The 20,925-nt window shown below is 37.7% G+C and overlaps 1 protein-coding gene and 1 non-coding gene across 15 annotated transcripts; both read left to right on the top strand.

Annotated features, from left to right (window-relative positions):
- Positions 1-301: 301 nt before the first annotated feature.
- Positions 302-9,386, top strand: LOC111006373 (uncharacterized). Of its 14 annotated transcripts, none has more exons than XM_088122478.1 (10): positions 346-942; positions 1,024-1,152; positions 1,228-1,497; positions 2,232-2,405; positions 2,958-3,092; positions 3,288-4,291; positions 5,491-6,496; positions 6,691-7,528; positions 7,931-8,030; positions 8,825-9,386. In XM_088122478.1, exons 8-10 carry the CDS (start codon positions 7,526-7,528, stop codon positions 8,971-8,973), a joined length of 252 nt encoding a protein of 83 aa, XP_087978604.1. In that variant the 5' UTR covers positions 346-942; positions 1,024-1,152; positions 1,228-1,497; positions 2,232-2,405; positions 2,958-3,092; positions 3,288-4,291; positions 5,491-6,496; positions 6,691-7,525; the 3' UTR covers positions 8,974-9,386. The 14 variants fall into 14 exon arrangements, 4 of the variants coding, with proteins under 4 accessions (XP_087978604.1, XP_087978603.1, XP_087978602.1 ...); XM_088122477.1 differs by having other exon boundaries at positions 392-942; positions 7,925-8,030; XR_015790200.1 differs by lacking the exons at positions 7,931-8,030; positions 8,825-9,386 and having other exon boundaries at positions 306-942; positions 3,288-5,211; positions 5,491-5,580; positions 5,773-6,496; positions 6,691-7,071.
- On the top strand, positions 512-664 carry LOC148212065 (U12 minor spliceosomal RNA). Its single transcript, XR_015790620.1, has one exon. It is a non-coding gene; the product is annotated as a U12 minor spliceosomal RNA (small nuclear RNA).
- Positions 9,387-20,925: the final 11,539 nt, after the last annotated feature.

Below are 20,925 nucleotides of genomic sequence, written 5' to 3'. Positions count from 1 at the left end.
AAACATTTTTTAGATGTATAAAAATGAAAAAACACATGAGAAAGAAGTCAGTTGGAGACCAAATTGATGAGGTTTGTTACGAAATTAAGCCAAATCTAAATATTTGTGATTGAGATTAGTTACAAATTGGGATCTATCAATTTCTATTTTATACTGGACAATTCAAAATAAACCAGAAAAATATTATGACAAATTACAAATAAAATTGATAAAATTCTCAATAAATTTCAGTCAGAATTCTTACAAAATTGTGTTAAAATTATAAGTTGAGAGGTTGAAATTTTTGTTGAGGGAGATTACTGAAGGAAGAAACGAAGGAAGGGCCAGAATAAAGAATTTTACCCAGAGTTGGAATTTCCCCAGGGTCTAACAGGGGTAAAAACGGAAGAAAAAAAGCCAGATTTGACTTGGTGAAAGTAGAAACCGCAAGTTGCAGTTCCCACATCGAAAAGGCGCGAGTGATGGGCATGGGCAGAGGAGTATAAATAGAATGTTGGTGGTAAAGAAAAACTTGCCTTAAACTAATGAGTAAGGAAAACAAAGTGGCCGGGGGGATCCGGCCGCAGCGCTTCTAGTTGCAGTGCGCAAGAATTTGTGGAGGGGTTATAGGCTGGCCGATCGTTGACGCTGCTTACTTCGCAGAACTCTTTCGTGCTGGCCTCCCAGTTACCCACCCCCCAATTCCAAGTCCAATAATTTCTACGTTCTTCAATCGTCACGCACAATTAATTCGATAACCCTAATTTTTGAAATTTGATTGAAGAACTTGCCTGATGAATTTGTATATATGATCTTTCCAATTTATGCTAATTTTGCACTGTTGATTACTGTTTTTAACCCTAACTATCGCTATTTTGTATTTTGGCGGCATTTACCCTAGATTAGGACGTGGAACTCGCGATGGGACCAGATCGTAAAATCCGTATGATTTTCGATTTCAAAGTAATGTTTACTTTCGATTACTTTTTATCGAACTGTAATGTTTTGTTGCAATTCTGGAAACCCTAATTTGGAATTGGACAGGACGACTGGATTTGGAAGACAAAACGGCACCATAGGCGGAAGATGGGAGAGGGAAAACCCTAATTTGCTGAAATTGGATCCCTGGTCGACAACAGAGATGAAACGTCACTGATTTATTTGTCGATTTCGGTAAGGACTTCCGATTTACGAAGTTCTAGTTGCAACCGCTTTTCAGATGATATTGATCGACGATCTCGATTGAAGATTGTAAGGTATTTGTAACGTGCTTGGCCGAGAAGCGATATCATCATTGATACGTTCCTTCACGGCAAGGAATTGAATCCGGAGAAATGCTCGGTGCGGCTCGTTCTTCTCCAGATTCGGCCTGCAACATTTTGACCAATTTTGCCGCGGCCGGTCCGGTGTTCAACTCCGAGGCCGGTTCGGTCTATCACGATTTCGTCTATGTGCGACGAACCTGATACAGATGATTCCGATGATAATGGAAAAAATGGATGCATTTCAATCCGACAGGTAGAACATATGAAATTTTGGTCTTACTAACATGAAACATGCTACGTCTGCTCCGTGGTTGAAACAATTTTGGTCGAGAATTTTGCATGAATAATGTATTTAAGCCATGTAATTAGTTATTAGTATCTCTTTATTCATTACCAATCAGGTTTCTTCTGAATATACATAACTCTGAGCTTCATGTTTTTTAACATCATCCCAAGGATCACTTGAATATTTAACTCGAAAAGGCATTTTAATAACTGAATAGTGAAAATTTATATTAATATTATTTACATACATTCTATTATTATCTCTAATTTGATTAAGTTGGTGAAATCTTTAAAAGAAAAAGACTATGATGATCCAGTTTGCATGAACAATTAAATACTACTCGTTAAATGATAATGTATCCGAAGACTGGCTTTAGTGCATTGCTCTGTGCACTAATGACTGTATTGTGATGAGATATGCGTTTTACTTTATTTTGCAAGCCATTTGAGTTTTGCATAGCTTATGTTGCACGTTTGGATGGAGTGAACTACTTATTTATCCTGCAGACATAGCGACGAAATATCTTCGAAGTTATTTCATGTTGATTCTCTCTGTGCTACCTGTGTTGATTTTTTTTTTGTTTTTTGTCCTGTGCCGTCAATAGCAAATAGCAAATTTATTTGGCTGTTTTCATCTCTTTGGTTGCTGATCGTTGCTTTATTTTATCTTGAATTTTGTCTTATGCTGGTTGTGTTTTGCAGGTTTTCTAAAAAATTAGTAGAATTTGAGGCGATGGCTTCAAACAAACACTTCTAGATGTTAAGAGAGGGTTCAAGTTTCTACTTAATGCCCATTACTAGCCAAATTATAGTTTAAGCCAAAGAAAAGAAGCAGAAGAAAGATGAGAGAAGGCACCACAAATTCCTGCTACTTGGGTAAGTGAAGAAAACTTTATTCTATACTGTTTGGAAGTTTGGAAGAAATCAAGGAATTGAATTGGAAATTACAAAGTAAGCTCAAATGTTCATATACAGTTTGTCCTGTGAATATGCTATGAATTTCAGGTGTCAATCTACGATGTCTCATGCTGAATGATTGAATGTTTTTGGAAAATAGAATTATTCTATTTCAATTTTAAGTGGTTTTTTAAATATGAAAGCTTATTTAATTGAGTGGCAGATTTTGGAGTATCTATCAGCCATGTTCTACTCTTAACCATAGTATCTTTTCCATTGAGATTCAATGAATGTGGTTATTTTAGACTCAAAAACGAAAATTTGAGCAAGGAAACTCTTCAATGTTAGGTTTCTATTGGTTTTTACTGAAATGACTTAAAAACTGCTATATAACCAAATATTGGAGCTCATGTTTGTTTTTATATAATTAGATGTTGAAAAAATCATCACTTTTGAGGAAACCTTTTTTTTTTTTGTGTGTGTGTGTGTGTGTGTGTAATGGGTTTCTTTTTCTTCTTCAAACACGAGCAGACTTTCTTAGGCAAATACAAGGAGGGTTAAAGCCTTAAAGAAGACTTGGAAGACCGTTCTTCTTCAGCCAATTTTTTGACTTTTGAGTTCCAAGGCTGTAAACAATTGATCCACAGGAGTCCAAGTGCCCAAGAGGTATGGAATCTAGGGGTATCCACAGTCTCTACACACACGAGGAGAGAGGCTATTATGTTTTCTTTTTCCTAGTTTATGCATGCATAATTTACTTTGAATATGAGTAGATTTTCGTAGGCAAATATAAAGGAAACTTGGAAGACCATTTCCTCCAGCTAAATATTCGAGTTAATGTCTGCTAAAACTTATTCACAGGGAGATTGAATGCCCAAAAGGTATGAGATCAAGGTGGTACCGACACACACGAGAGAACATATAATCTGCTTAATCTGGAACATCTCCAGCTGATACCATAGGCCTACCATGTAACTTTGGAAGTGCAGGCTTCTCTAGTATGGTTGTCTGGTCTGTAATATTTTTTCTTTCTATGATGTTCATAATACTGATTTTTGAATTTGGTGGTACTAAGAAATTAGGAACTGTTTCGTGCTGCATAGAAGTTATAAACTTTTTGGTTATTCTATTTACTTGTTTAACTATTATTTCAATTGCTATGTGACAAAAAATTCCCTATTATTTTGCTGTAATTTTCTTGTTTCCCTGTCCATATACTTTTAGGCTCGCAATGTGCACATTCTGGGTTATTTAGTTCAAATCTCAAAATTTGCGTTGACATGCTAGACATTTCTACTTCTTTATAGACCCTACTCTTTGAAGGCCTTGTATCAAGTTGATACTATCAACAATATGAAGTTCATGATATTAAGGTAGTTTACACCTTTTGGATTAATGTCTCATAGTTAGTTGTCTATTAGTGTTCGAAATTCTAATATCCATGAATTTCTGGAAATTTCCATAGATGATTTGAGTTAATTGGTACTAAAATAGCATGCTTAAAACTATGAATTTAGCTAAAAGAATAACTTGACATGGAGTTTGATTGGAATTTATGCAAGTTTCGAATTTATTTTTAGCAGATTTGATGCTTCCTATTCTTGATTTTTTTTTTATTATTTTTAAAGTTGAAGAATTTGGGGTTGTTAGGATTGAAAGTTGCAAGAATTTTTAACTGAGCAGATCTTTTTGTTCAAAACAGATCCATATAAACTCTACAATTCTAGGTTGCTGAATTCAGATATATGGTATGGAGAAATTTGATGGTTAAATTCATCAAAGCTCCTTCAGTGATATGCTCAGAGTCTGAATACAAAGATATTTGATACACTCCGATCGAATAGGATGGGGAAAAGAATATTTAGGTATTGACTGTGACTCTGAATAATTTAGGGTCTATTTGATAACGTTTTTGTTTTCAAGTATGATAAAACAAATTTTTTATTTATGTTTTGGAGCACATTAGAAATGGGAACAATAAAGGAGAAACTTGTTTTGGTTGTTTCCAAACCTTGTTATATAATTGTGAGAATGTTTTCAATAAACGATAAAGGAAAAACCAGAAACAAAGTTAGTTGTAAAATATTTAGATTTCTTAAGAAAATAAAAAACGAGAAATAAAAAATGGGAATATTATCAAACAGGTCATAAGAAGATACCTACAAATCTGTCATTATTAGGAAAAAGAATGAAATAATCATACACTTTGGAGAGTACAACATACCTGCTTAATAATAGAATGCTAGAGCTTGGAAGTATAAAATTCTTAGATTTTTTCTTTTGTTCTAAGACATTTATTTGATAGAAGTGAATTTGACTGAGAATGTTAAATGTACAATGCACTAAAAAGATTATTAAGAGATTTTAGCTCTTCGTGGATGGATGTTACATTTTTTTTTTCTGGGGTCAAGATACTGCGAAAACAACATTTATAATGTAGACCATAATTTTTGGAAATCAACAACAGAAATAATTGAGAAATAATATGTAATTAAAATTAGGTGGGCGTGAGAACGAGTTTTTAGTTTACACTGTTGAGATATCGTCCCTTTGTCTTAAATCATTGTTGTGTTCGTCGCTTGGGATTCGAGATTCAAGGTCATCTTTACTTCCGTTCGACTCACCATCGACAATTTGTATAAGGTTACAATTTTAATAGGTGACAAATATGAGGGGCCGTGCTTGATGTGAGACTTAACCTAACCTCGATATGTGTTGGTGACAACCATGTACTGCTTTGTTAGTATTAAGGCACTACTCTCTATGAACTCCGGGCCAAGCTCTAGTAAGATTTGTTTTTCCTTTGATATTTGTTAAACCTTCTAAAATAGTTTTTTTTTTGACACATAAACCTTCTAAAATTGTCTACCTACCCTAAAAGAAAAATGATAAATTTCTATGCTTCAATATATTCGTTTAAGAAAAAGAAAAAAAAAATTATATCTTAACCGGGAGTTGAATCCCACCCCACATGTTAGTACAAACAAAAAAAAAAAAACGAGCTCGTAGTTCCTGATTTTACCTCACATGATATGTTTCTGATCAGCTCCGACATTTTTTGCAGTCATCTTATTGGGAATCAAGCTTTCTAAGACAATTACATGCGATATTTGAGGCAGCGTAGATTCTTGAAAAGGACCTGATTGTTTCAAGAGTAAGTTTGATCTTTGTGGTTCTTGGCTTTGAAAGCTTTCATTAAAGTTGAATCGTAAGAGCTATGATTTGACAAATCCTCGATTACGTGGGGTTTTCATAAGTGAATGTATTATTGTCGAAGAGTTTTTGTTCAGTTGTTTACTCTCATGATCGGTTTGATCACGAAAATGACCAAGCTAGTGAACCTCAGTTCGGACGGGATGAGCTGGAACGGAACTTGCTCGCGTACCCATGGTAAGGGGGACATCAGGCTCAGCCAAAGACGTCCAGGTCGGTTCAACCAAAGAATGAGAATAGGACTCAAAGGAAACTTGGTCGGCTCGACCATATTGGACGTCAGCTTGGTAGTAAACCCCAATACCGAGTTGATGCCCTTGTCCACCTAAAGCCATGTGTAGTTTTCTCCTCCAATAAGGATATGCCACGTATGAGGTCCTCCGACATAATCTCTTATGATGCGTTATAATTTATAATTTGTTAGAATGTTTAAAACTTGAAACAGGGTCAAGGTTGGTCAGCCTTCAGCAAAGCGAAGTTCAGGGCATGGTTAATGAGTTAACATGCTAAGATGTGGAATATTATGCAACGTTAATTATAATTATGCAAGTTATGCTGACTACGAAACTGAGCATAAGGTTTAGTAGCATGAAAAATGAAAATTTAATAGAAGATGCAAAAGATTTTTTTTTAAATTTTGATTCTGTACAACCAATCTATGTTTGACATGTCATCACATATGATCCAAAATGATATGATATCTAATCACCAAGTGGGTTCTATTGACGTGGCTTTGATACACATTTTAGTTCACATGAGCCTTGGAATTCTCAGTCACACATTTTTGGTAACTTCTGGAGGAATTACGGACCACCGGGGGTAGGGAAACTGATCTCATTTGGACTCTTGTTTTGGAGGTAATGTTAAGTTTAAAATTGGCCATGCTTTGTGATAACATTGAAAAAACGGGGCAAATATCTTTTTCTGGAAATAGGCAAATTTCATCCCAATCATTGATGTTTCATTATTTCTGCTATTAATTTTTATCAAAATATAACAGATAGCTTAGCGTTTGTGTTCTCTGATTCATTTATTGATTTTTCTGTGACAGGACTTATTTTTCTCCCTTCCATAATGATGACTTTGCTTCATAATCGTAGTAAAAAAGACAAACTTCGTAGAATTCCATGAGAATATGGGGACAATCTGGCGCAAATTATCAAGTATCGATGAAGTTCTATTATCATGCACTATACTCCAACCTTAGAAAAGCATACTTCAGATTTCAATCCATAAATCACCATTACGATAGATTGTATGATTTTCAAATCTTCATAAAGCTGGTTATTCATAGGGAACAAAAGAAAAGAAAAGAAAAGAACTCAACTTGGTATACTCAAAGAAAAATGAGAAATCCAAAACCAGTAAAGATGACAGAGATCAATACCTTTACGTCCAAGTGATTGCTCTAATTTGATTCAATTAGAGTTGATTGTGTTTTCTTTTTCCCTTTTCCCCTCTTGATAATGTTTCCTTCTTTCTTCATTTTTCAGGATACAATTACTTCTCTTGTAGATTTTGAATGCGTAGGTCCACTGGCACTTGCAATCAGTGCTGAAACACGAGGCAAGTTACTTAAAATAAGTTGGTTTTAAACAGCACTCAGTGCTGATGTGGCAGGAATAATCAACCGGGGCATGCCACGAGAAGGGACATGGCAACTTCAGGGCAGAAAGATGAGTATTCTTATTCATTGGAAGGACTTGGAAATGGGCCTGCAATGTTTGTCTAGAATAGTGATGAACGAAAGAGTAGCCAAAGAATTAGTTTTGGCTACACTATTGAAGGATGCCACCTTGTTGCCTTGAGCTGAGCCTATAAGTTTTTGTCTGCTTGGAGGACTCTTCATTTGGTCCGGACCCCACTCACGTGGATTGGAGTCTCTGATGGTAAGTAGAGAAGACAAAGGAATTGTCATTCACAAATCTACTCTAATCTCTTCCCAGCCAATAATCACCCATCTCCCACGTGGGACTGCCTGCCCCACCATCCTCGTCCCTGCACTTATTTAAATACCACTATAATGCTATTGTTGTTGCTCCCCCTATGAGTTGATCACTCATAAACATCGACTTTATTGCTCTGTATATCATCTTGTTTTCATTGCTCGAGCCTTAGGAGGATATCAGAGATTTTCTGATAATAAAACATGGCAGATTCTTCTGCTTCTTACATACATATGGTACTTGGTGCTTTTGGTTTGGTTATTTTCCTAATTTAATGATTAAAATCCATTCTGCTTGTATTAGTAATCTTCTTGATGGTGGTGACAAATTTTGCTGTAGGTGCAGCACCTGATAGAGAAGTGTCTGATCTTCCACATGACAAAAGAAGAATGCATGGACGCTCTATCCAAACATGCAAATATTAAACCTATCATCACGTCAACAGGTAAACCTTTTCTGTGTGTTTTCTATTACCCACCATAGATATGGTCACAAGGATGTGTATAACTTTGATACTATTAATTGGGTTTCGACAGCAAGACCACGCCTTAGAAAATTAAGCACTTAAAACTTATTTGAAAAAACGAAAAGTGTTTTGTTTTGTCTATAATTAGTCATGCATGATCTCATTCCATTAGCATTGGGCAGACAGAATCACTAGAGAACTACAAGTTACTTTGTTATTTATTTACTTTTAAAGTTTGCGCTTGCCCAAGGCTCAGACTTTGAGACATCAAAATTTTTCTTGTTAAACTCATCTAAAGATTCAAACACGCAACTTCTAGATAAGTGTTACTCAAAGACCGTCCACCTTATTCAACGGAGCTGCCTCTTGGGAGCTACTAGTTCCTTTGTTATTTGCAATGTTTACCAGCCCCTTTAAGTTGAGTATATATTTCAAACTTCAATATTAATGCTTTCTAAGTCTTTTTCTTTTTGTTCTCTGCTCCTTTTTCTTGGGTTTCCCCCCCTTTTGTACTGTCCTGGTAATTCTTTCATTTCTTCTCAATAAAAGTCGGTTTTAGAAGCGAAAAAAAAAAAAACGCCTTCAATAATGCCTTTTAAACCTTGAGTTACAAGTTTCTGAATCTCGTTCTTTGTTCCTCTATATCCATAAACATATATATTGATTTTATTTGTATTTTACATTGATAATTAACCTAAATCGTTAAACATTAATGTGGACAGTTTTTTTTTTTTTTTAAAAAAAATTAAAATTCATGCTTCTTCCATATGCAGTGTGGAGCGAATTAGAGAAGGAAAACAAGGAATTCTTCGAGGCATATGCACAATCTCAAAGCAACAAAGATAGAATGAGTGAAGAAGAGACAAGCCAAATGATCCAAAAGATGATCTCGGATTCCTCCAAAGGGGACCCTAAAAACTAAGCCTGCCATGACAACGATCTTACCTCTGAGTTCTGGTTGGTACTTCAAATTCTATCATGACAATCAGACAAACTCGCACAGAGAATCCATTGAGGTCCCCATGAATAATTTAAATCATTACGGAAATGAGCACGGAGTATAATTTCATGGTCCCCAATTATAGTAATCTTCCTCAGTTGCTATAACAAGGTGTGTTTTGTCCTCAACCAATCATATTGTGCCATGTCAATATACATTTACTTGAATGTATTAGTTGGACAATAGCCATTGGATGTTGGATGTTGCTTTATCTCGAAGTTTATGTCCTTCATTCTACATTGGGAGAGGTTTTCCCTTTTGTCTGTGGTTTTTTTGCAGTCAACGTTTTGCATTGATCAATAAATGAAGCAAATATTCATGTGGGGGCACGACTACTTGGCCTTTTCTTGTTCAAAGCATGAACCTTTTTTATGGGTAAGTGAATGTGATGTATGTGGCTTTCTTCTAGTCACGGTCCATAATCAAGATACCCTGTCCCTCTCGTTGGTTTGGGTATATGTGAAACTGCCTTGAGAATATATCAATGCATTTGGGTTTATGTGGACCTTTCTCAACCAATGCTTTGATGCTATGCCTTCCCTCGAGGATTTAGTATAGAACTTTCAAAATTAATTTTTTGGTTTCTGAACTTTTAGAATGTCTATTTTGATCTTGGCAAATGAATTCAGAAAAAAAAATGGAGTTAGATAAGTAAGCAAGGAGGAGAGACTAGAAAAGATGAGGCAATGGACTCTCCATTTCTAGGAAGATTGTGTTGGTAATCTAACCCTTGCTTCTTCTAGTCAATTGTTATAACTTTGTCTCTAAACTTTTAAAAGATCTATTTAGTTTCCAAACTAAAAAAAAAAATTTTTTTTAGTCCATACCTTTATTTTTCTTTTAACAATTTGATAACTTGACTTTGAGGGGGTGTATTATCATCTTCACATTAGTCTGAATTCAACCCATATAGATTGAGGGCGACTATTGAGTAAGTAGATGTTAGGTGGCAGAATCAAAATAATTATCCTTTAATTATTTAGAGATTGGAATGAATATTTCGAAAGTTCATTGATCAAAATGTGATTTAAATATAAATCTTAGTATTATTGACGTGCAAGATGGATAGTAAGTTGTTCTAATGTCTCTCAGTTCCAGAATTGGAATCAGATTCCAAGAAGTTTACTTCTAGTAGGAAAGATGATTCTTAGATTTTATGAATGATGTAGAATCATTTTCTTCTATTTATTCTAACCATTTACTTGTAAAGAATTAGAATGAAATTTTCCAGGTTGGTGATATTATTGGAATTTCCATTGAGGTAAGTCTCAGCTCAAGGCCTCAAACGTACTACTGTTACACAAATCTCTAGGATGCATGTTAGTGCTTGGGTTTTTTTTTAGTTTAAATCTTGTTTTAGTTTACACTTTTTTCTTTTTAGTTTAAATCTAACAAAATCTAGAATGTAGCACCACAAACTTCTTTTTTGTTTATTTTATATTTTTTTAGTCAACGTGTGGGGACGGAGATGAACTTGTGATCTTTTAGTCGGAAAATGTAAAACAATGATAAATCTATCGAAATATAAGAGAATGAAAATAGGGTAGATTGTTAAAGTTAAGAGACTAGAATGAATTGAATGAATGGTTAACCTTTACGAAGGATTCATGTTTTACGCAATATTTAGTTCGGTAACTTTCGATCTTATGTAATTGAATTTTAAACTCAATAAGTGGTGAGATCAATAATGCAGTTATATTTTTCATTTATTTTTAAGATTTGTGGCTAGTTTTAAATATCTTTTTTCGGTCGGATGAAATTACTTTTGTGCTTGGATATGTTTTGGTTGCGCTTTGGCATTTTGTGCTTAGACGGTTTTTAATTACCTACTTGATTTTGTCGCTTGGTTTGTATATTTTCATGTTGATTTTGAATATTTTTTGATTGAGATTTGTGTGATTTAAGAAATAGAAACTTGGATTTATGATGTGTGTGGAAGTTAACATGAATTATGATTTTAAGATTTATGTAGGTCGGGATATTAGCAAACTTGTAATTTGAGATGAGCAAATCTCACGTCCTAAAAATGTATGTTTGGTTATCTTTGATCAGACCTGTGAGCAAAACACTCCATTAAAGTAATTTTTGGAGAGTGGAAAAAAACTAGAGAGAGAAATTGGGGATAAGGATGAATGACATTCTCGAAATAAAGAAAATCAAGTATTAGAAAATAAACTTTTTTCCTATGAATCTAGAGGTTAAAATTATATATATATTATATATTTAATTGGAACCAACAAATTTTTTTTATCAAAATATATAATTAATCAGTTAAATTAACAAAAATTTCAAAATATAGAGTTATATATAATATAATACATATACAATGTTGTTGTTACAAACAAAAATATCCCTTGAACACACAATTTTGCCTTGAGGGTCGAGGCCAAGTGCTATATATAGAAGAGAACCCATAATTGCACCAGGGTACAATTATTGATTTCTTACTATTGTCTTGACACTTGTCTCAACATAATTTGATACAACCTAAAGAGATAGAGTATGGCCGACAAGACACGTCCTTGACTGGCATCTTATCTCTTTGGAATCTACTTTTAAAAAGTAAAGATAAGCGTGGCCGACAAGAGGCATCTTATCTTTGAAAAAGCAGGAAAAGAAATAAAGTAAAGCGGAAATAATTACAACTTGACAAAATAAGAAAAGTTGGAAAATAAAGGCTGATATGACTGTTTTTGGACTGGATGCCTTGCTTTAGAAATCTGACGAAGTCACCCGGCTTCTTCTGATTTAGCGAGGATTGCGGATTCTGTATATCAATCGTAAAGGCTCCTCTGGTTTCCAATTAGGCCGTTCCATCCAGGGTCTTACTCTCGGCTTCCCGCCTTTCACTGCCCAAGGAACACCATAGATTTTCGACTAGAGTTGCCTTGTGAGATATGGAATCCTCTCATCTGAGTCAATCCTGTACGCTACCTGCGTTGCCTTGTGGTTGGTTATTCCACATCAGAAGCATGCCATCTACTGCATCGTGATTTCTTCTGCAAGTCCTTCACAAAAACAGACTGGGATAGTGATGATAAGATCGGAATACAATGATCTTATCGAAAATTCAAAATGAAATTTAAACAAATTAATTTACATAATAAGAAATTAAAATTAAACAATTGAAATATCTAGTCTCAGCTGGGCTGTGAATCTAGATATGGGTCGTTGATGTCGTATCCATCGAAGGGATCGAAGTCTTCTTCGTCGTCTACGACATCATCGTTGACAGAGGCGGATGAGTCAACATCCGTCTGGACATCGTCGGGATCAGAAATCTGAACTGCGACGGTATTGAGGACCGAGTTGAAGTCGGCTTGAGATCCGGCTCCAGCAAGTGAACTCATGATCGTATTTCTCGCCAGAAGGAAGCTTTCATCTTCTTGCCTTGTGACGTCTTGGAGATGAACATTGGTTTTCAACCAATCCTTCATCTTGTCTGATTCTATGTAGGAATAATCGAATTTTTCCCACCATTTGAAGCGGAGAGCTTTGCTCAACGCTTTAAAATTTCCACTGGGTCCTAGCTGGAAATTCCAGCAAAGGATCCATGGTATTTGAAAATACAAAGCAAATCTAAACGTCTTGGAGAGAGGAGACGAATAGATACTTTGTTGAAATAGGTGGTAAGATTTCTGAACTTCTACCGGAAAGATCTCTTCGGAGAGTCCAAAGTAAGTCCACCATGTTTGAAACCAAATTGGAAAGTGAGACTTGTAAGCTTGCTTACAGAATGTCACAAACCAGGAATGGTTATAGCCTTGCAACCAGAAGACAATATACCACGCTTTCATGTAGTCGCGGTAATTGTAAGTTTGCGGTTGGAAGGTTACTGACAGTCTCTTCCCTACAAACATGCCCTGTTTCCAAGAGGAAGGGGTAAGGATGCGGAAGATCCTGAGCTTTAAGTAAATGGTCCTAGAAGGATCATTTCTGTCTGGAACATGAGTTATTTCTGCAGACTTTGAATCTACTAGAATAAACTCATAATAAGTTCGGGTTTTTTGAAGATCCTCTGGCAGGTAGTTGAAGCCTTGAGGAAATATTTGCTTGCAGACTTCTTGGACTGAAGGTCCGTCGAACTCTGGTTCAATAATTGAATCTACTAGGGTAGTTCTGGTGAAATACCCAGTGATTGGAGGCCTTGGCTGAAAAACCTTCGGCCTAACTATTTGAGAAAACGAGGAAGGGTTCCTCGGAATCGTTGGTCTGGAAGTGGCGGCTGCCGTAGCAGGGCGCCTATTCCTCGTTGTATTGCCGCGAGGGCGTAACAACGTGCTTGAAGGGGTTGGAAGGCTTGGAGGGCCTGTTTGAATAGTCAAGGCTCTTTGGGAAGAACCTTGCCGACGCCTGAATACCGTTTCAAACTGGATATCCATAGCATAATTTTCTGCACTCATTGGAGATGGTATAGATGTTTGAGTGACAGGCCTTTTGCCCTTTGAGGTGGCAGCCCTAGAAGAGGATGCTGCTGCTTGAGGAGAAATGCTTGATTCATTTCTCGGCGACGGGGGTCGCTGATTGTTTTGCGGCGGAGGCCGCTGGGAGTTTGGCCGTCTCCGGCCGGGAGGAGGTTTCATCTTGAGGAAGGGAGGTCAGAGCTGATTTTGGTGTCTTCAAGAGATGTTCTCTTGAGAGGTAATCAGCAAGGGAGTTTTCACTTCCTTTTATAGGCTCGATTTTGAAATCAAAGCAAGATAATATTGCCTGCCATCCTGCGAAGATTTGCTTTGAGACAAGATTCTTTACATATTTTTCGAAGATGTATTTACTTGCTTTTGAGTCTGTTCGTACAGTGAAATCCTTGTTGATAAGATCTCCCTGGAACTTTTGAACGCAAAGTACTATTGCTAATACTTCTTTCTTTACTGTGGAATAGTTTTTCTGGGCACTATTCCATATTCCTGAATGGTAACGGATTATGGAGATTCTTCCGTTAACTTCCTGTTTGAGAACACCGCCGTAACCGATTTCTGAGGCGTCGGTGTCAATAATCAGGTGCGCCTGTTCATCCACTAAGGATAAGCATGTGATGCTTTTCGCCAGTGATTTGATTGATTGGACTGCGCGTGTATGTTCTTCAGTCCAAGGCTTTGGATTCTTTTTCAATCTGTCATAGAGTAGCCGACAGATTGTACGAAGATCTTTGATAAAGTCTCCAATATAATTCACACAACCCAAAAACCGTTGTAGTTGTGTTTTGTCTTGTATAACGTCTGGAAATTTATCCACAAATTCCAGAGACCTTTGGATGGGTTTGATGATCCCTTGATTAATATCATAACCGAGGAACCTAATCTTCGTTTGGAACAATTTAATCTTTGGTTGGGATACCACAAGACCATTTGCTCGGATGATATTGAGAAACAACTAGAGATGCTTGAAGTGCTGATCTACAGTGTTTGAGAATACTAGAATGTCATCAATGTATACTATTGTGAATTCTTGGTATTTGTTGAAGATATCATTCATTATCTTCTGGAATTCGGATGGAGCATTCTTCAATCCGAATGGCATGACGTCCATTGATATTGTCCGAATGGAACATTGAAAGCCGTCTTGTAACGGTCAGTTGGATGAATCTGAATTTGCCAAAACCCAGATTTTAGATCAAACTTTGAGAACACCTTCGCAGAAGTGATCCTTTTTAGTAAATCCTGACGGTTAGGTATAGGATACCTAATCCATTTTAGGACTTTGTTGAGAGGCTTGTAGTTTATGACGAGCCTAGGAATTCCACGTTCTTTTTCGGCCTGGTTGTTGACATAAAAGGCCGAACATGACCATGGGCTTTTTGAAGGACTGATTAGCTTCTTATTGAGAAGATCTGTTATCTCGTTGGTACAAGTCCTTACCAGATCTTTGCTCATTTGAATGGGCCGAGCCTTAGTAGGAATTTCGGCTTCTTTAAAATCATCAACGTATGACAGATTTACCATATGCTTTTTTCTATCCCAAAACGCATTCGAGATGTTTGAACAATCTACTGACGCTCGCATGGATTCAGATCTTTTAAAAGATCTATTAATAGTCAGATGCAAGATCGGTGAGCACTATTAATAGATCTTTTAAAAGATCTGAATCCATGCGAGCGTCAGTAGATTTCACTCATCAAATCCCTGACGTTCACTACGAAGAAGGATCACTCTCTCCAACCCAATCCGATATGGAAAGGAGAACTGAATCTGCCTTCAATCAAATAAACGTTATCTCAAAAACAGAGGAACGTTATAAAGAATTATACAGCAAGTACATCGACATGTGGATTGCTGCTCCCAAAGAAACAAGAAAACCCGTCATGACCCTTGGCGATTTCACCTCAAAGATACAAAACCAAGAGCTAGTAAAGAACGAAGCTCTAGTCAAAAGACTCCAAGCTGATGGACAGGTAGCGGTCATCAGAAATGACACTGTTTGGGTAGCTTCTACCTTCCCCCCAGAAGAAGAAGCGACCTTCTCTCATCCGGTGATACCTGCCATAAAGATGGTGTCTTCACCCTATAAAACAATAGATGAAGACAAAGTCCAGAAAGTTGGTGTTCGAGAAATCAAAAATATCCAGCATCAACTCAACTACTCAAACAAGATCCTCTCTGAGGTATCTAAAGCTGTAGAAAGAATTGAGAATCCAGTTCTTCCTACCGTCTCAAAGATTCCAGGGATCCCTCCAGTAGACCCCTGCCAGCCAATCTTTCAACCAAATAGTTTTAAGATTGGACCTCTCAAAGAAGACCCCTCAGATCTTTTTGCTGAGATCAACAGAAGACTTTCTTCTTTGTCCCTTGATAAAGGAGAATCTCCTCAAAAACCCGAGGCAGCCAAAAGTATAAATGTAGTGACCACCATACCCACTACTTCACAGGCTACATCCTCAACGATACTTCCGGTTACCATGCACACGGAAGTAAGGAATCATTATCCAAGACCATCTCCTCCAGATATGGGATGGGACGATCTCCGCCATGACCAACGAACTTATGACGGATCTTCAATAATTACTTGGAATATTGATGGGTATTCTGAAGCTCAAATGATGAATACTTTTCAAGAAATGATGATGGCAGCCACTGCCTTCAGCACCAAGAAGTCGGTTTTACAGACAGCCCACATCCTTATCTCTGGCCTTTCTGGAAACCTAAGAAGCTGGTGGCATAACCAGCTAACCGACGAAGATAGAACGAAAATCCTGACGGCGACTAAATCGGTTGTCAAGCAGGAAGGTTCTAATGCTATGCAGATTGATGAGCCAGACATGGTAAATCAATTAATCTATGCTATGACCAAGAATTTTATTGGTAGCACTCAAGTATACTCAGATCTCAACGCCGAAGCTCTTTTAAGCCTTCGATGCCGAAAGATGAGTAACTACAAATGGTATAAAGACACCTTCTTGGCGCGTCTTTACTCCATCACGACATGCGGAGCAGATATCTGGAAGCAAAAGTTCGTTGAAGGACTTCCATATTATATTGCTCAAAAGTACTACCAGACTGCGGTAGTAAACTCTGCAACTAATCGTATCGATTGGGCGGAGTTAACATTCGGAGACATTAACGCCACAATTCAACAGGTATGTGTTAATCTCTTTCTCGAGAATAGGCATACAGCCAAAGTGATCAAAGATCCTGACTACCGAAAGGAATTGGGAACTTTTTGCAAACAATATGGTATTGATAATAGACCTGAAGAAGAACGGAAGAAGAAGAAGAAATCTTCCAACAAGCGACTCTTCAACAAGAGCAAATCAAAAGATTCCGAATTACCAAGGCGTAAACGGAAATATTACAACAAGAACAAAGGAAAGAAGGACTATTCTAAGAATCGTCCTTATAAGTCCTCTGTTGTCTGCTACAAATGCAACCGCAAAGGACACTACTCCAGTAAGTGCCATTTGAAGGACAAAATCAACTCTCTGACTATAGATGAAGAAACAAGACAATCTCTTCTCTATGCCATCAGAAGTGAAGAAGAAAGCTCTTTGAGTTCCGAATCTTCTACCGTCAATGATGAGATCAACCTCATAAACGAAGAAGGTTCTGAGGAAGAGACGTTCTATTCTCAAAGTGATTCCTCTGAAGAAGATGAAATTATTCCTTGCACTGGACATTGCGCTGGAAGAAGTCATGGCCATATCAATGTCATCAGTAGAGATCAAGAGGCCCTCTTTGATCTAATTGATAGACTACCCGATGAAGAATCCAAGAGAATGTGCCTTGTGAAACTTCGGGAAAGCCTTGAAGCAGAAGCTCTTCAAAGGAAACCTGATTATAACCTAATAGAATACTCTTTCCAAGATATTCTAAAAAGGGTCAAAGGAGAAGCCAAGAAGCCGATCCAAATTGAAGATCTCCACACTGAAGTGAAGAATCTCAAAAGAGAAGTTGCTAGTAACAAGCAACGACTTTCTACTCTTGAATTCGCCTTTGGAAAATTCCAAGAGTCAGAATCAACAGAAGGAGAAACCTCCTCTTCAAGACCTGAACAGACCTTACAGATTGGTTCACCAAGCGGGATCAATTACATCAGTAAAGTTCAGCATCAGAAGTGGATGTCCAAGATTATATTCAAAATCCGAGACTTCCAACTAGAGACGTTCGCACTTATCGACTCTGGAGCCGATCAGAACGTTATTCAAGAGGGATTGGTCCCTTCAAAATACATTGAAACAACCAAAGAAAGTCTCAGCGGAGCTGGTGGAAATCCGTTGAATATCAAATACAAATTATCAAGGGTCCACATCTGCAAAGACGACATGTGCCTTATCAATACCTTCATCCTGGTCAAAACCCTCAATGAAGGAGTAATTCTAGGTACCCCTTTCTTGACTCAATTATATCCTTTTTCAGTCACTGATAAGAGAATTGTCTCAAAGAAGTTCAACAAAGAAATTATCTTCGAATTCAGTCAGCCAATAATTCCAAGGTATATTTCGTCCATTGAAGAAGATATTAGTCTTTACATCAACACTATCGCCAAAAAGGAAAAGCAGATTGAATTCCTTCAGGACGATATAAAGACTTGCAAGGTGGCAATTCAAATCAACACGCCATCCATTCAGCAAAAAATACAAAATTTCCTGAAAAAGCTCGAGAAGGAAGTTTGTTCAAACATCCCGAATGCGTTTTGGGATAGAAAAAAGCATATGGTAAATCTGCCATACGTTGATGATTTTAAAGAAGCCGAAATTCCTACTAAGGCTCGGCCCATTCAAATGAGCAAAGATCTGGTAAGGACTTGTACCAATGAGATAACAGATCTTCTCAATAAGAAGCTAATCAGTCCTTCTAAAAGCCCATGGTCATGTTCGGCCTTTTATGTCAACAACCAGGCCGAAAAAGAACGTGGAATTCCTAGGCTCGTCATAAACTACAAGCCTCTCAACAAAGTCCTAAAATGGATTAGGTATCCTATACCTAACCGTCAGGATTTACTAAAAAGGATCACTTCTGCGAAGGTGTTCTCAAAGTTTGATCTAAAATCTGGGTTTTGGCAAATTCAGATTCATCCAACTGACCGTTACAAGACGACTTTCAATGTTCCATTCAGACAATATCAATGGAACGTCATGCCATTCGGATTGAAGAATGCTCCATCCGAATTCCAGAAGATAATGAATGATATCTTCAACAAATACCAAGAATTCACAATAGTATACATTGATGACATTCTGGTATTCTCAAACACTGTAGATCAACACTTCAAGCATCTCCAGTTGTTTCTCAATATCATCCGAGCAAATGGTCTTGTGGTATCCCAACCAAAAATTAAATTGTTCCAAACGAAGATTAGGTTCCTCGGTTATGATATTAATCAAGGGATCATCAAACCCATCCAAAGGTCTCTGGAATTTGTGGATAAATTTCCAGACGTTATACAAGACAAAACACAACTACAGCGGTTTTTGGGTTGTGTGAATTATATTGGAGAATTATCAAAGATCTTCGTACAATCTGTCGGCCACTCTATGACAGATTGAAAAAGAATCCAAAGCCTTGGACTGAAGAACATACACGCGCAGTCCAATCAATCAAATCACTGGCGAAAAGCATCCCATGCTTATCCTTAGTGGATGAACAGGCGCACCTGATTATTGACACCGACGCCTCAGAAATCGGTTACGGCGGTGTTCTCAAACAGGAAGTTAACGGAAGAATCTCCATAATCCGTTATCATTCAGGAATATGGAATAGTGCCCAGAAAAACTATTCCACAGTAAAAAAAGAAGTATTAGCAATAGTACTTTGCGTTCAAAAGTTCTAGGGAGATCTTATCAACAAGGATTTCACTGTACGAACAGACTCAAAAGCAAGCAAATACATCTTCGAAAAAGATGTAAAGATCTTGTCTCAAAGCAAATCTTCGCAAGATGGCAGGCAATATTATCTTGCTTTGATTTCAAAATCGAGCCTATAAAAGGAAGTGAAAACTCCCTTGCTGATTACCTCTCAAGAGAACATCTCTTGAAGACACCAAAATCAGATCTGACCTCCCTTCCTCAAGATGGAACCTCCTCCCGGCCGGAGACGGCCAAACTCCCAGCGGCCTCCGCCGCAAAACAATCAGCGACCCCCGTCGCCGAGAAATGAATCAAGCATTTCTCCTCAAGCAGCAACATCCTCTTCTAGGGCTGCCACCTCAAAGGGCAAAAGGCCCGTCACTCAAACATCTGTACCATCTCCAATGAGTGCAGAAAATTATGCTATGGATATCCAGTTTGAAACGGTATCCAGGCGTCAGCAAGGTTCTTCCCAAAGAGCCTTGACTATTCAAACAGGCCCTCCAAGCCTTCCAACCCCTTCAAGCACGTTGTTACGCCCTCGCGGCAATACAACGAGGAATAGGCGCCCTGCTACGGCAGCCGCCACTTCCAGACCAACGATTCCGAGGAACCCTTCCTCGTTTTCTCAAATAGTTAGGCCGAAGGTTTTTCAGCCAAGGCCTCCAATCACTGGGTATTTCACAAGAACTACCCTAGTAGATTCAATTATTGAACCAGAGTTCGACGGACCTTCAGTCCAAGAAGTCTGCAAGCAAATATTTCCTCAAGGCTTCAACTACCTGCCAGAGGATCTTCAAAAAACCCGAACTTATTATGAGTTTATTCTAGTAGATTCAAAGTCTGCAGAAATAACTCATGTTCCAGACAGAAATGATCCTTCTAGGACCATTTACTTAAAGCTCAGGATCTTCCGCATCCTTACCCCTTCCTCTTGGAAACAGGGCATGTTTGTAGGGAAGAGACTGTCAGTAACCTTCCAACCGCAAACTTACAATTATCGCGACTACATGAAAGCGTGGTATATTGTCTTCTGGTTGCAAGGCTATAACCATTCCTGGTTTGTGACATTCTGTAAGCAAGCTTACAAGTCTCACTTTCCAATTTGGTTTCAAACATGGTGGACTTACTTTGGACTCTCCGAAGAGATCTTTCCGGTAGAAGTTCAGAAATCTTACCACCTATTTCAACAAAGTATCTATTCGTCTCCTCTCTCCAAGACGTTTAGATTTGCTTTGTATTTTCAAATACCATGGATCCTTTGCTGGAATTTCCAGCTAGGACCCAGTGGAAATTTTAAAGCGTTGAGCAAAGCTCTCCGCGTCAAATAGTGGGAAAAATTCGATTATTCCTACCTAGAATCAGACAAGATGAAGGATTGGTTGAAAACCAATGTTCATCTCCAAGACGTCACAAGGCAAGAAGATGAAAGCTTCCTTCTGGCGAAAAATACGATCATGAGTTCACTTGCTGGAGCCGGATCTCAAGCCGACTTCAACTCGGTCCTCAATACCGTCGCAGTTCAGATTTCTGATCCCGACGATGTCCAGACGGATGTTGACTCATCCGCCTCTGTCAACGATGATGCCGTAGAC

This window comes from Momordica charantia, assembly GCF_013281855.1.
Source record: "Momordica charantia cultivar OHB3-1 chromosome 4 unlocalized genomic scaffold, Mcharantia_2.0 BLBB01000004.1, whole genome shotgun sequence".
Taxonomy (NCBI): domain Eukaryota; kingdom Viridiplantae; phylum Streptophyta; class Magnoliopsida; order Cucurbitales; family Cucurbitaceae; genus Momordica; species Momordica charantia.
The sequence above is the reverse complement of the archived record's forward strand: the minus strand, read 5'-3'. Positions and strand labels throughout refer to the sequence as shown.

Coding starts and splice junctions, on each gene's coding strand:
- LOC111006373 (XM_022278274.2), top strand. CDS start 7,789: ATGGCAGATTCTTCTGCTTCTTACATACATATG. Junction 7,822..7,924: donor CTGCTTCTTACATACATATG/GTACTTGGTGCT, acceptor ATTTTGCTGTAG/GTGCAGCACCTGATAGAGAA. Junction 8,031..8,824: donor ACCTATCATCACGTCAACAG/GTAAACCTTTTC, acceptor TTCCATATGCAG/TGTGGAGCGAATTAGAGAAG.